We start from the raw sequence: 15,476 nt of genomic DNA, 5'->3' as shown, positions 1-15,476 counted from the left end.
TTAATGTGTTAATAGCAACATCGCAGGTAACTAAGAAATATTTAAAGTAGGAAATACACAAGGGGGATGAGTTTTCTTACAGGCCCAGTCCCTGTCAGCTTATTTCCCATAAGGTCAGTGCTTCAGCTTTGGCAAAATCAATTTTGGCGGCACTTTTCATGGTCCCTATTATGCGCGAAACTTGGTGCCTTACTGTGTTACCTCTCTTGAAGTTTGGGATCATCTAATTAAAATAAATGAAAATAATATACAGTAGTTTTTCCCATGATTAAAAAAAAAATGATGATAAAAAAAAAAAAGCTCGGCATTATAAAAAATTCAGCATGTACTTATAAGACTGTAACCCTCAATTTTTTCCCCGTAGGTATATCTAATGTTAAAAGCCGTGAGAGTTTAGTAATGTCAACTGAGGATGACCCATTTGGTGCAGCGCCATTTAATGCTCCAGGTAAGTTCGTTGGTGAAGTTTAGTAATAATTTATTGTGTTAGTTTATATTGACGATGATGATGATGATGTTTATATTGTTTGTTTCTGTTTGCGGCTTTATTCGCCAGTTACCAGCATACAGTAGTAACTTCCCTCGTCTCCCTCCCTTCCCCTGAAAGGAGGAGGCTGGGCTGCATGAGGAGGGCAGTTTCAGCCTGCATCCACTGGGTTCCTGTTTCAGATGAACATGGGGCTGCAACTACTACTACTACTACAACCATTTCTACAAAGATTGACATTTTCATTTAGGTGTTATAGTAATAGTAGTCGTACTTGTAGCTATAGGTTCATGTGAAATGTGAACCCAGTGGAAAATAGACTTAAACTGCCCATCTGCAATCCATAATCTTCCTTGTGGGGGATAGGGAAGTAGATGAGGGACCTTCGTATAACCAGGCAGTTGAGCCACCTGGTTATATTGGTGCCACCTCATGATGGCGGTTATATTGGTGCCACCTCATGATGGCGGTTATATTGGTGCCACCACATGATGGCATCCCTCTCCCATCCCTCTCCACCACAAGGTGTAAATACTTGACAACTTGTCTTCATTGGGTGTGATGCTTTGGCCATGACTTCCATCTGGCCAGGGGGTAGGATTAGAGGGTGAACAGAGCCAGTGCTCATGAGTGTGCCATCACGATTTAAGGTTTGCTTACATTTCCATGCTGACTGTGGTGAGGGGAGAGTGTAACATGCAATATTTTTATGAATTGGTAGAGAGATGGCCTGCAGTCCTAATCGACCCAGGTTCGAATCCTGACTGGAGGAGGGAACAGTTTAAGGATTTGAATTTCGTTAAAGCAGACTTGACTGATCTACCAGAAGACCCACTGACATGTCATAAAAATACCCCCGCTAATGCCAGTACATCAGTCATGTATGACACAGGCATAGCATTTATGTACACCAGTCATGTATGAGACAGGCCTAGCATTTATTCAATATGGATGGTGGGCGTTAGCGCCGAAGTGGTGACGTGGAGGTGTATGGAATGTAGGAGGACTACTGAGCCTTGCGAATGGGCTGTGAAGCATATGTTCAGAGTCAGACACCTAAAAATATGTATTATCAGTATGAAACTATACGTAACAGAAGAGTATTAGAGTATTAAGAAGGCATAATTAAATGCAAGACGTGGTGCTAACAGAGGATTGTCATCGAACTTTTCCTTGGGTAGTATGGTAAACTATTGTAGTGTCCAAGCAGCATTGTAGTTGTCAATGATAGAATGATAGTTGTATCAATAATGGCCAGTTGAGTGTGGACACACATTAGTCTGACACTTGTACAGTTTCAAGTGTAGCTTTTTATTGGCATGGGAAGAAACTGCATTAGGATAATAGCTGATACTTAACCTAGTGTTTAAACTGTTCTGTAACTCCTTAGTTTATTGCTGTACAGTTTTGTATTTGTGGTGCAAAGTCAGTCATCAAGCATCTGTTGATCAGTTGGCTGCAGTTGCAAGGAGCTGTCACACTGTTCTTTACATGCTTTTTCTGATGTATGCTGGAAGTCACAGGCTTTGCAGTTTTTCCTGAATGAGCTTAAGACTTCATTTCAGAAAAATATGTTTAATTGTTTGAGTATAATTCATAAATTTAAAGTATATCAGGTCACCGAACACCTTAAAAGAATATTTTAGTACTTCAGTCATGTTGTGTAGCAAAATATCGTGGTGAGTAGATTTTAACTGAATGTGACCCCCCTGTGTGATGCTATTTATATTTTCATAATTGTGTCATGGAAGCTTATACTCCCTCCTCCCCCTTTTCCATCTCATCCCACCACCTCCGTCTCCACCACTTCGGTTAATTTGCATCACTGGAATCGACTCCCGGGGCCCCCTGGTGTCCCCTTTATCGTAAGCCAATGTTCTCACTCCAAGGATGTATTACTTAAATGAAGAGTGCAAAAGTTTAGACAAGCCTTTGTATTTGACAATGTTTTTTTTTTTTTTTTAAGTAAACTGAGTCCAAACTGAGACACATATTACAAATCTAATTACACATGATTTCCCCCCCCCCCTTAATTGTGTCCAGCAGCTTTCTGAAAGTAATTATCTGGTCTTGGCACTTAAGTTAGTTCCCAGCCCATAGAAGACAGTTGTACCATGGCCAGTGTTATTATTGGGATTCCCTAAGAAGAGACATGGTTTCATTTGATTTAATTATTCATTGTGAAGCATGTGATGATGATAGAACATGTTTGACCTTTCTTTATTATTGCTAGTTACACTGTGATATAGGATGGAGGCTGGTCACATCCAACAATTACAGGAGCTCTATAAAGCATTGTCAAACATTATGGGCTTGCCTGCACTGTAGCACCCTCAGTTTTGATAATATGTCCGTAACCCCCTCAGTGTGGTTGTGCTCAACACACTTACAACTGGCAAACTGGCACAGAAAGCAAAAAGAATCTCACCCGTTGATAAACACACGGAAAACAGTCTTCACAGCTCACCTCTCATCAGACACTCAGTCTTCATATAGCACTGGATGTGTTCAGGCAAATTTCAAGGAGCATTCAGACATGTTTCTGGTTCGTAACTCAGAAAAAAAAAAAAAAAAAAATCTCACTCTAAAATCATTTTATAGTGGATCATGAACAACTTTAGGCTTGTTGACGTTACTTCAGGCTCATTTTGATGTGAGCTCAGTGGACTGCAAGCTAACGTCCTTTTCCAGCAGTCCACCATCCTCCGTTATGAGGAAAGAGAGGGAGTTGAGGGACATTTAAACTACCATTTATATCAGTCACAATACAGGATGCTCTCCCTCTGTACCACCAACTTTGAGTGAAAAATTGGTATGAATTCTTTAGGAGATCAATAATGAAATGGGGATTAACAATGGCTAACTGCTGTGAAAAAAAACTGATCTGATTTGAAGTTTTAATGTTGTTTTCTCTGTGTTTATTTGTGGATAAGTATTCTTTTGCTCAATATTCTTCTGCCTCTACAAGCATGATGCCCCAGATGCAGACAGTCGCCACTGATTTTGACCCTCTATATTTACCCGTTTTGTCATGGTAGTGATTATTAGGTCCTGTCCTGGATATTGTACTGTACTAATACTGTTAGATGAATAGATATGTCCTTCCCATTCCCTCCAACCCAGATTCTTACCAGAATCTGTGATGGTAACATTTTTTCCTAACTAGAGCAAATGCCTACTCACTCCACCCCCTAACAAGAGTAAAATACTGTAGTTATACTGTAGTTTGCTTCTTGAGCTTAGCTTCCATTTTATATCTGCCAAAAATGCATTTGAAATACTTTCATAGACTTGACAGGGGCAGCACCCGGCACTTCAATATATTTAGTGATCTAATGAATGTGACAATAAGTTCTGCATATGTATTTTACTTCCATATCAATGTACAGTATAGTGGCACTGATACATAGATGTAAATCAATTTGTATAGAACTATTTATCAGCATTTTCCTTTTTTCAGCCAGTAGTTTGTTAATCCTTTAACTATCACTTCAAGGCTGTTCCACCCAGACTGTGTTAACAGCTGCCTGTGCAAATAGTACATAATATTTTTTATTCATTTATATGCAAAACAAATCCTATTTCCAAAATCAACATGGTCTCCAGTTATTATGTGAAGAATTTTTGTATATTAGGAGAAGAAACAAACATTAGGTAGATGTTATGAAAACCTTGTTTGTCAGAGTTTAGAGAGATTATTTTGTAACAATTGTGATGGCAGGTTTGTGAATTGCAGAGGCACCTGGCAATGGTGTATTTCTAATGCAAAGTATCATAGGTATATTCAAGTGTATTGTTGGACAGGTACACTGTCTTTAACTGGGAAGCTTTATTTGTAGTTCTTAAGAAGATAGTCATATGTAACCAATGTGGTCTAGTCAGGTAAAGTGCACACTGTCAAGTGACTGGTCAAGCATTTGATCCCGTCCATGGGCCTTTGGTTGACGTCAGGAAGGGCATCCCAAAGTGTCGTATGAGCCATTAAAGGTCCTCTAATTTAGGCAGATGCTTTAGTTCCCCCCAGCATTTCCACCTGGCATCATTTTGCATTGTCCCCTCCAGGTTCCCGTCGCCTGAAAACTTCATCCAAAGGTGGGGGCAGTTGTGAGGCTCAGACCAACAGCAGCGAGGAAACGGCACTCGTGTCACCCCCGGACCTTGGCCCGGTACCGGCCAGTGGAGGTAACCAACCCTAACCATCATAGTACTGTATAGGGATCATGACTTGTAGTGTGGCCCCAGGTTGAGAAAGGGCAGGTTTATTATTACAGGCAGCCATTGTTATATGTCAGGGGTTTGTTCCACATTGTTAGTTCTGGAGTTCATTCCTGACCGGTAAGAACTATTGTATGTTTTATTATTATTATTATTATTACAACAGTATTATAATGGATGCTCATATACATATATAGCTGCAGCAGCTGCAGGCACCCAGATGAAATGCACCAAATTTATGTAGTGTATTATGGGGGCACTATATTAGGTTATAGTGGAAGAGTGGAGAATGGGAGACACTCACACCAGGTTAGTTTAATAGTTTTGAGTATAATATTTTTACTATAAATGTATTTCTGTCCAAATATGATATTTCCTACCCTCACTGAGAGCTCTATGCATGCCTGGTTAACCAGTATATATATAGATGACAATTCCTAGTGACTTTTTTGAGCCTAGTTCCTTTCATACAGAAGATTTTATACTGGTATGGCAATTGTTTTAACAGAGTTGTTCCTATGTATAATTTAACATGAATTGTCCCCCATCATTGATAATTACAGTATACTTACATATTGTTTATATGGATAGATTTAGAGGTTTTTCAGTTCATATGTTGTTACTTCCTTTTGTTATGATATATTGATAGTTTACAAGATTGAATTTTATAGATTTATATAAAAATTATGGAGGCTTTCTGATTGGCCTCGTCCATTTGTGTCAGTTCAGTGTGTTCAGCCACATGATAGATTGCTTTTGTTTTTCCTGGCTGTGTACATTAACATTGTTGTATGCATTATGGATTGGCCCACACTGTAGTTGGCATGAGAGGCTTTGTCCCACCTCGTCCTCAGGGATTTATTTTGCATATTGCACTTTATTGTTCACTTTATACTATTCATGTCGTTTTAATACGGATATCTTTAGCAGAGACGAGTATATTGAGTAATATGTAAAATAAGTATCTAAGGAAGAGGTGTTCATAAAATTCCAAAGCCACTTAGAATATGGCCATATGTCTGAAGCCAATGTACACCAAGCACTGTATTAAAGAAAAAAAAGAAAAAGAAAAAAAAAAAAAAAAGAGGATTAATACAGTACTTGGAATATGATATTGCTAAGTTAGGATAATAGAAGCAAAGTGAAATTCAGCAAGTCAAAGACAGTTTTTGTATGTGAGCTCTTTCTCTTACCACGAAGATCAGCTCATGAGACGTGTTATTGGTCAATAGAGTCTGTGTGAGTGTTTTAGTATGTTGTTGTACTTTGTTAGGGATAGTGTTTAGTTTATTCCAAGTTATAATTACACTCATCCTCAATTCACACCATTCTACATCTTTCCATGCTCCCTCACTTTAACTTCATCACCTTTAACACTATGGAAATAAATCACTTAATAACACATGACAATATATGCAGTACATTAAACATAAAAATGGTACTATATTTCCTCGTAAGGAATCCATGTTTTGGGGTTGGCCATGGTACAGCTAATGTTTTCTGTGGACTGGAAGCTAAAGCAAGTGCCAAAACCAGCAAATTACTTCCTGCAGTTGCTGGAGGCTCGACTTTGGAGATTTCTACCAGTAATTAAATTTGTAACAATGTGAGTCTCCTCTTGGACAACCGTGTACAGTCACTCCGAAGATGGGTCGCCGAGTGACTACTTGCAGTGGAATGTTTTCTGCCTAAGAGTGATGACTGTTTGACTGGTTGCCAGTTTGTAGTCACGGTTCACTTTCGTGGTTGTACCTCCCAGGGTCGATGTTCAGCATCCATCCATTACCTAAAGTAATTCTGATACAAAGTTGACTGTATTGCAGGTGATGGAGTTGACTAAGGAAGTATGGGCAGGTGTGGAAGGGTGTGAGTCTTAGTTGAGAGTAATTCTAATTCTGAATGAACTGTAAAATAACTTCAGGCCACAGGTGGAACTGTAAAGTACTGTACACAGAAGGTCAAGTTAGTGGAGATACCCAAGTGATAGAAGGTCAAGTTAATGAAGCAGATACTCAAGTGATAACATCATACATGAGTGATAAAATATCATGTAATCTACTAGATGCTTATCACCTTAAGTTAAAGTATTTTCATAATGCAGTACATTACTGTTTTCCTTGTTAAATCCTAGCTACTTAGCAGTAATTTTTAGTACTGTACGCAGAAAATTTCTTTACTTACCAATAAGATTTGGCTCTTCATTATAGTGATGTATTTTTCATTTTATTTGTGCTATCCAGAATCTTTCTCAGCTTAGGATGGCACTGATGAGGAGGCTTCATGTGGTGGCATTGTGCACCCTGGGTGGAGCAGCTGCAAAATCCACCCAGGAGTCAAGCCTTCTCATATTTCTGTACATCCTGCTTTGGGAAGGACCCTGGTCCAACCCTGGTGAGGTGCTTTCTGCCACAAGAGGGTGCCAGATTCCTACACAATGTATGTACTGTACTGGACCTGTAGGACAGCCCCACAGAAGCAGTTGCTTGCCTTTGGTCAGTTGGTCTGCTGTAGCAGACGGACTGGGGTAGGCAACAACACCAACAATGCCATAGCTTCAGAGAGGCTTTTGACACTACAGTGTATCTCTCCTAAACTGAATAAAATCATCTGGCATGAATAAAACTGAAAATATGTCTTTCGATTCAAAGAGTTAAATGTTCTCTGGCAGTGGTGAAAGTTTAGCTTTAGTAGTGCAGTTTAAGGATATTTATTTTGAAGTTAGAGTATGATGGTTCTGATCAATAATGGCAATTTTGTACAGAACTGATTGTTTTGAAGTAAGAATCAGGTGACTGATTGGAGCTGGTTGGAAGTTTTGTGTTGAAGTTATGTCTTGAAATGGTAGTTTGATGTACAGAATCGATATCTTGTTTGTTTGAGAGTGTTGGTGTGGAATGAAGTAGCCAGTATGTCTTCCAAACCATAGCATAATGCCTAAAAAGGAAAAAAGAAGAAAAAAAAAGACCAGCTTCTCTTGTGATCTAAGTGTTTACCTCATACATATCTTGCATAGGCTCCTAATTGTATAGCAGTGTGGAGGTCATGGCAGTTTTATTTTATTTTTTTCTTTCCCCTCCTTGTGTCTGTTGTCTGGCCTGTGGAGTTTTACCCTTTCAATTCAGTGACATTGTTTCATTGATGTATTCATGTTATCTGTGGATGGATGGAGGCCGAGGGTGAGATGGAGGGATGGGGTGGAGAGGTATATGAGAGGTGGGTGTGAGTTGGGAGCAGGGCAGTGAAATGGCGGGGGACAGGGCGACTTGGAGGCGATTTGTTTGTGGCCACCCCAAACGGGATTGAGGCATCTGGCAATAGATAGATAGATAGATAGATGCTGGTTAGGGACACTTTCTTACATTGGCACTGATATAACCAGTTGGCTTCACCGGCTGGTTATACAAACATCCCTCAACTCCTGCCCTATCCCCCAAAAATAGGATGGTGAGCTTCAGGAGGAGGGCAACTTCAGATGAGCCTGGGGTTGTGACTACTACTGGTACTACTATCTTCAGATGATTCTGCTCAGCACCGGAAATGCGTAATTTTCAATGGGTAGATGAAGGGTTTATTTAGCCTCTCAAGTTTGAAAAGTTTTGCTTAAGCTGAATAAAGTCATCTGGAAATAGGGAGAATGAATTAAAGAGTACAGTATGTTATCATAAAGGAGGAGGTAACAGTGACAGTCTTTGTTTCATGTGCTTGCTGAACAGTGAACGTAAATTTCACCGGCCTTTCCCAGGCTCATACTTAGGAAAGAAGAAATCATTAGTTTTTAACCGTCGGTACTTGAGCTGGCCTCTGTCATTCAACTCAGCCCAGTGAAAAAGTATCAGGATTCCTTTCAAGAGCAGAATCACAGCAAGCTTTACTAAACTGCGTTTTAAGTAGGGACACCAAAAGTTCCTCCTTTACTGATAATTCTTTGAGTCCAGGGATTTCCTAATCCTTTGAGTTCAGAGATTTCCTTTTTATTTTATTTTTGAAATTTCATGATGATTTTACTCTGGTTAGGATAGACTTTTCAAATTGGAGACATTAGATATAGCCTTGATAAATCCCATTAGTACAAGAGATTTTTCCCAAGTTTAAGGAAATTGTCAGGTAGTAGTAGTAAGAATTAAGTAACAAGGATGTTACCTGGATTGAAAATGTTAAAGCATGGAGTATGTTGCTGTTGGAGTCCTCATGACATTGCCCTTTGATGTGAATGTGTGCCTCTTGCATATTCTGCATTACAATTCTTTTTCACAGTTGATGCTTAGACAAGGACAGTTTTCAGCACAGCAGCCACTATCCTTGTACTCATTTCCTAGTGAATGCACGGTCATATTTAATTTTGCCCCTTATATCTAGTCATGCATAATGTATTACCTGTATACTGTATCTTCCTACAACCAGACAGCTTTTACTTGCTTAGGAAGAGTCTCTAGTTGTGAAGAGGTTCATTTAAATAAGGTTGTGTCTGGCCCCTCCAGCTCAGACAGTCTCTCCCAAGCTGAGTGAAGCCATCTGTAGTAGTACTTGTAGCCTCAAATTCATCTCAAGCATGAACCTAGTGGACTTCAGGCTGAAGATGTCCTCCTGCAGTCCACTATCCTCCCTTTGGGGGATAGATAGAAAGGGAAATGAGGGATGTTTGTATAACTGGGTAGAGTAGCCATCCGGTTTTACTAGTGACCCCATCCATAAACTGAAAATAATGCATCATCAGAGCAAAGGGGTCAACTGCACCATAGGCATCTTGTGTGATAGTTTAAAGTGTTCTGTGCCACTATTAACTTTGTGTTCAACAATTTCTCAGCATGCCAGGAAAGCATGGTGTATCCATAATTATAGGATATTCTGTTCAGTTTATTCCATCCATCCATCATCCAATCCTACATTGCCCCATGAGGAGCGTAAGAGCCCGGGGCTAGGCAGTTGGCCCCAACATTTAAGATGTTCAGTTTAACCAGGTATAAAATTGCAGGCTCCATCTTGAATGCTGAGCTATAGCTAGAGATTAACACTGGAATGTGTTTACTGAAGAGTGTAATTGTAAATGTGTACAAGGGGATGAGTGATGCCCTGGAAAGAGGAAATTATAGGGGCATAAAGCTTTTGGACCAGATAATGAAGGTAATGGAGAGAGTTCTAGAAGGTAAGATGTAGAGAAAGAGTAAATATTGATGAGATGCAATTTAGGTTTATGCCAGGCAAAGGGATCACTAATGCCATATTCATTGTTCAACAGCATTAGGAAAAAATATAGGAAAGAAAAGGGAACTGTATTTGTTTTTTGTTGATTTGGAGAAGGCCTTTGACAGAGTCCCTAGAGAGATGGTGAAGTGGGCAATGAGAAAGCTTGGGATCGAGGAGTGGCTGGTTATAGTGGTTATGGCCATGTATGTGGGTGCTTGCACCCAGGTAAGGGTGAATGGAGTTTTGAGTGAGGAGTTTTCTGTGAATGTTGGTGTGCATCAGGGGTCAGTCTTGAGCCTCTTGTTTATTATGATACTTGAAGTCCCCTCACATGACTTCAGAATTGGACTGCCTTGGGAGATGTTGTGCGCTGATGTTTTGGTGTTGATTGCTGAGATGAAAGGGAGGCGGACGAAAGATTCAGGAAATGGAGAGCTGGTATGGGGCTTAAGAGTAAATGCAGGTAAAACAAAAGTGATGGTATCTAGGACTGGGGGCAGTACTGTCAGAAAAGAGGGGGAATGGCCATGTGCAACCTGCCATTAGGGTGTGGGAAGTAATTTCTTCTTGTGCAGTGTTTGTGATAAGTGGATGCATAAGAGATGTAGTGATATTAGACTGAGAGATAACGCTGATTTCATATGTGCAGTGTGTCGAGAAGAGCATGTGGCGATTGCCAGACTTGAAAGGATTGAACCTGCTGGTGAGTCTCTTGAGTATGTGAAAGAGTTTTGTTATTTGGGAGACATGTTATGTGTTGGAGGTGGGGCTAGAGCTAGCCTTGTGGCTAGAGTGAGGAGTGGTTGGAAGAAGTTCAGGGAGCCATTGTCTTTCCTGACATTGAGAGGGCACTCCCTCTGTGCTAAGGGATCTTTGTATGTGGCATGTGTTAGGAGTGTAATGCTGTATGGTAGTGAGACCTGGGCAGTAAAGGAAGAGGATATTCTTAGGCTCAAAAGTACAGAAATGGCAATTATTAGGTGGATGTGCAGTACGTCCCTGAGTGCAAGGCCTGGGGGGGCTATGTTTGTGGTTGAAGAGTTGAGAGGCAGGATGGGACTGGAGTGTATTGGAGTTGTGATGAGGAGGGGTAGATTGAGATGGTTTGGGCATGTGGAGAGGATGGGGGATGATAATTGAGTGCAGAAAGTGAGAAGTGTTAATGTTAGGGGTAGTGTAGCAAGAGGTAGACCAAATAAGACCGGGGACAAGGTCATTGAGTGTGACCTCAGGGACAGGGGACTAAATAGGGAAGCCACCAGAGATCGAGCAGTATGAAGAGCCGCTATTAGGTGACCAAGGCCGACGCATGCAAGCATGTTGGAGCCTTAAAAAACAAAATGAAATGAATGTGATGCTGGTCATGAAGAAGAGCTGTGGCAGGGATATAGAACCATAGTATTTTCTCACACTAACCATTGAGCTATAGAGTATAAGCAGCAAAAAGAGGAAAACCTCTGCCTAGTTAAAGTGAATAAACTATAGTCCTGACACATGGAAGCTAACAGGAGCATTCGATAAGCACCACATAGCTTTCCTCTTATATCAACCTCTAGTGCCTCTTTTCTTCCATATATCATTAAGTACCCTGATCATGAAGTGTCTGAAACAAGATATGGTGAAACAGACATAAATCATATGTCCAGTATTCCTCCTCATAGCTTGTGCCTTTTTTTTTTTTTTTTTTTTTTTTTTTTTTTTTTTTGCATATTCATTGTGTGTGTGTGTGTGTGTGTGTGTGTGCATGTCTATGTTGGTATGTACATTAAGGTGTGTGCATATGTGCTTGTCTGCATGTGTGCATGCATGCTTTTTTTTTTTTTTTTTTTTAATACAAAACTTATATATAATCCAGACATATTATAACATTGTATTGTGGGAAGATGTTTGCTGTGTTACACGGGTGGTGTTCATTGTTACAGGGGTTAGGAGTGGGGACTGAATGAAAAACATACTGTACATTGTGTCCTCTCTTACTGTACTTGTGTATTATTAAAGATCATTTGCATCTTTGCTCTTTAGTGTAATGCTGGGTGATGCACACTTAATACTGCGTTCCCTTCATTTTGTAATTTTTCAGGGCATTTCTGGGTTTTCCTTTTTTTTTTTTTTCCCCCTCCCTCTCTTAGTAAACATATTTTTGCTTTATTGTTGGTCAAGGGTCATTTGGATATGAACCTTGTGGACTGCAGGTTGAAGTTGCCATTCTACTGAAGTCCACTGTCCAGTTGAGGGATATGGAAGGAGTTGAGGGATATTAGTAATACTGGGCTGTGAAGCTGTCATGTTATATTAATGTCTGCTTGAAGGCACTGTTCTCCACATTTACACTGACATTACTCTTCTGTTTCCCATAATTTTTACATACTGTACTTGAATTATTTCATGAGTTCTTGTTATCTGAGGGAATTCACCATTGTTCTTGACACCAAAGATGATTTTATCATTATAATGCATTGTTGACTATGTCCTGTAGTGCATTACCAGGATACTTTTAGTTTGTGATAGTGTGAGTGCACATTATGTTTATATGCATATACATTGTTTATATGCATTTATATGTACTGTACATAAGCATGTATATGCATATGTATGGATAGATGTATAAGTGTATATGTATGGGTAGCTATGTACATATATATGTATGAGTGCATACAGTTTATTATGCTTAACATTGTATGTGTTTTTGCTTATTCAGTATTCTTAGTTGCTTACTTATTTTGTATGATATAATGTGTGCATGCATGTGGACATATGCCACATATGTGTGTAACCATGCTGGACTGCCTGCATCTGACCCTCCTTTCATGAGTGTTCAGAATCCATGTTTATACAGTATAGTTATTAATTTTTGTGCGGCATGTTCAGCTTCTGTGCTTTTTTAACTTTGAGCAAGGAGACGCCCTTTTCATTTTAAACTTGCCATCTTCTGATGATTTTGTGCTCTGCATTCGATAGACTTTTTGAACTGCAGGGATTAGATACACCATTACTAAAGACATGCAATACAAGGGATGGTTCTGAAGAGGGATGCCTTCATGCAGTGGCACCAATATGATTGGATGGTGAAAGCTACCTGCTTGTACAAACATCCCTCAACTCACTCCCTGTTCACTGAGAGGAGAATGGTGGGCTGCCAGAGAAGGGCAACCTTAGCCTGCTGTTCATTGGGTTCACATTTTAGGTGTTTCAGAGGTTATAGCTACTATGGACTATTACTACTACTGCTACTACTACTACTATTACTGTTGCTGCTGTTGTTTCTACTACTACTATTACTGTTGCTGCTGTTGTTTCTACTACTACTATTACTGTTGCTGCTGTTGTTTCTACTCCTCCTCCTCCTACTACTACTAGTACTACTGTAGTAGTAGTAGTACTAGTAGTAGTAGTAGTACTAGTAGTAGTAGTACTAGTAGTACTAGTAGTAGTAGTAGTAGTAGTACTAGTAGTAGTAGTACTACTACTAGTAGTAGTAGTAGTAGTACTAGTAGTAGTACTAGTAGTACTAGTAGTAGTACTAGTAGTACTACTACTAGTACTAGTACTACTACTAGTACTACTACTAGTACTACTACTACTAGTACTACTACTACTACTCACTCTTGGCCTATGTCTTTGTAACAGTAGATTAACACTATTATAGAATATGTTACTGGTGACAGAGAGGTGCTATGAAAATGATGTACAGTCCTAGTACTGTCTTTTTCTTCCACTGAGCTACATGAAATGAGCCATAAAAGGCAATTGGGCCAATTTAGTGTTAAAAAAATAAAAAAAGAGTACAGTATGCTACTAATATGAGGTCTTGTCTTAGTTGAACTGAATCATTGGGATGTGGCAGGATTACATGTTAAAGGATGTCATCTGGATTAATTTTGTTAATAGACATCATTGTCCTTGGAAAGCACAATAAACGTAAGATACTCAAGATGCTCATTAACTTGGAGTCTGTGCGGCTGATTTGTGATTTGTTCTGATACTTTTGTTGTTTTGACATTTGTTACATCCACTATGCCAACACAGATGCCTAATGGAGAAATATTAGTGTACTCATGTATTTTATGTGGTTTAAAGTTAATGAAGAACTTGATGGTACAGATTATAATACCACTGTTTTGTAATATATATGAGCAGCTTATCCTTAAGTTTGGCTGATACTGTGCCTTTTTATAATGTACTTTCTTGTAACTGACCATGACCCAGGCACCTATACTTGAACAAACATTACAATGTTATAGCTGTAGTGAGATTTCCTCCATAGGTTATTTGAAGATTTTTTTTTTTTTTTTCTTGGCATTGTGTAGTATAATGGAGACCTAGGGTTATGTATACTGCATTAAGATTCTCAGGATGAAGGAGAGACAGCAGACTTTTCTAAGTATACTCATGTGGAGAGGTGTGTGTGTGTGTGTGTGTGTGTCCACAGATGTTTGTGTCATTTTCCCAGGAGCATACCTTTTTTCCATTTTATAAGATAACTTAACTATTGACCATTAAGACACAGCAGCTTTGTATTAATCACTAAATTTCTCTGTAACTAAATGTCATGAACGCTGTGAATGCCATGTTTAGTACTCTTATCTCTGTACATTGAAGAACTTTATTTCTAAGTAAGATTGTAAAGCTTATGAGGCTATTGATTAGTATCAGCAGTTTGACAACTTTACTAATGTTAGTAAATAATGATAATTATAAGAATAGTCAGGCATGCACATCTTAACAGAACTAAGTGTTATCTTTTAAGAAAGAAATTGACTTCATATCAGCACGATTATTTTATGAAGATATATTTTGTGAACAAACATTGTTGTCTTAGATTTTTTAAGAGTAGCTGTTGCTGTATTACAGAGATCAGGGCAGTGTTGTTTGAAGGTAAACTTGGTGGCAGTTTGTTGTCAGTGTGAGTTGTTTTGTGATGTGTTGCCCCCTGGTGCCCCTGCCATGCCACTGACACTGATGCTGACACTAACACCTTTAATATAATGTTCTCCACTATACCCATCCCTGCACACACACACACACACACACACACACACACACACACACACACACACACACACACACACACACACACACACACACACACACACACACACACACACACACACACACACACACACACACACACACACACACACACACACACACACACACACACACACACACACACACACACACACACACACACACACACACACACACACACACACACACACACACACACACACACACACACACACACACACACACACACACACACACACACACACACACACACACACACACACACACACACACACACACACACACACACACACACACACACACACACACACACACACACACACACACACACACACACACACACACACACACACACACACACACACACACACACACACACACACACACACACACACACACACACACACACACACACACACACACACACACACACACACACACACACACACACACACACACACACACACACACACACACACACACACACACACACACACACACACACACACACACACACACACACACACACACACACACACACACACACACACACACACACACA

General features: G+C 39.7%; 1 protein-coding gene across 1 annotated transcript in view; it reads left to right on the top strand.

The window, feature by feature from the left end:
• The window catches only part of LOC145404482 (uncharacterized), a 64,530-nt gene that overhangs the window by 27,812 nt on the left and 21,242 nt on the right, over positions 1–15,476 (top strand). Inside the window, exons 13-14 of the mRNA XM_080276021.1 lie at positions 365–448; positions 4,550–4,669. Of these exons, the coding sequence (XP_080132147.1) occupies positions 365–448; positions 4,550–4,669 (204 nt within the window). The remainder of the gene's footprint in view (positions 1–364; positions 449–4,549; positions 4,670–15,476) is intronic.

The sequence above is a fragment of the Coenobita brevimanus genome, chromosome 63, assembly GCF_032717465.1.
Source record: "Coenobita brevimanus isolate Jiangsu-jjx chromosome 63, ASM3271746v2, whole genome shotgun sequence".
NCBI classification, from domain to species: Eukaryota; Metazoa; Arthropoda; class Malacostraca; order Decapoda; family Coenobitidae; genus Coenobita; species Coenobita brevimanus.
This window is presented reverse-complemented; position numbering and strand designations above follow the sequence as displayed.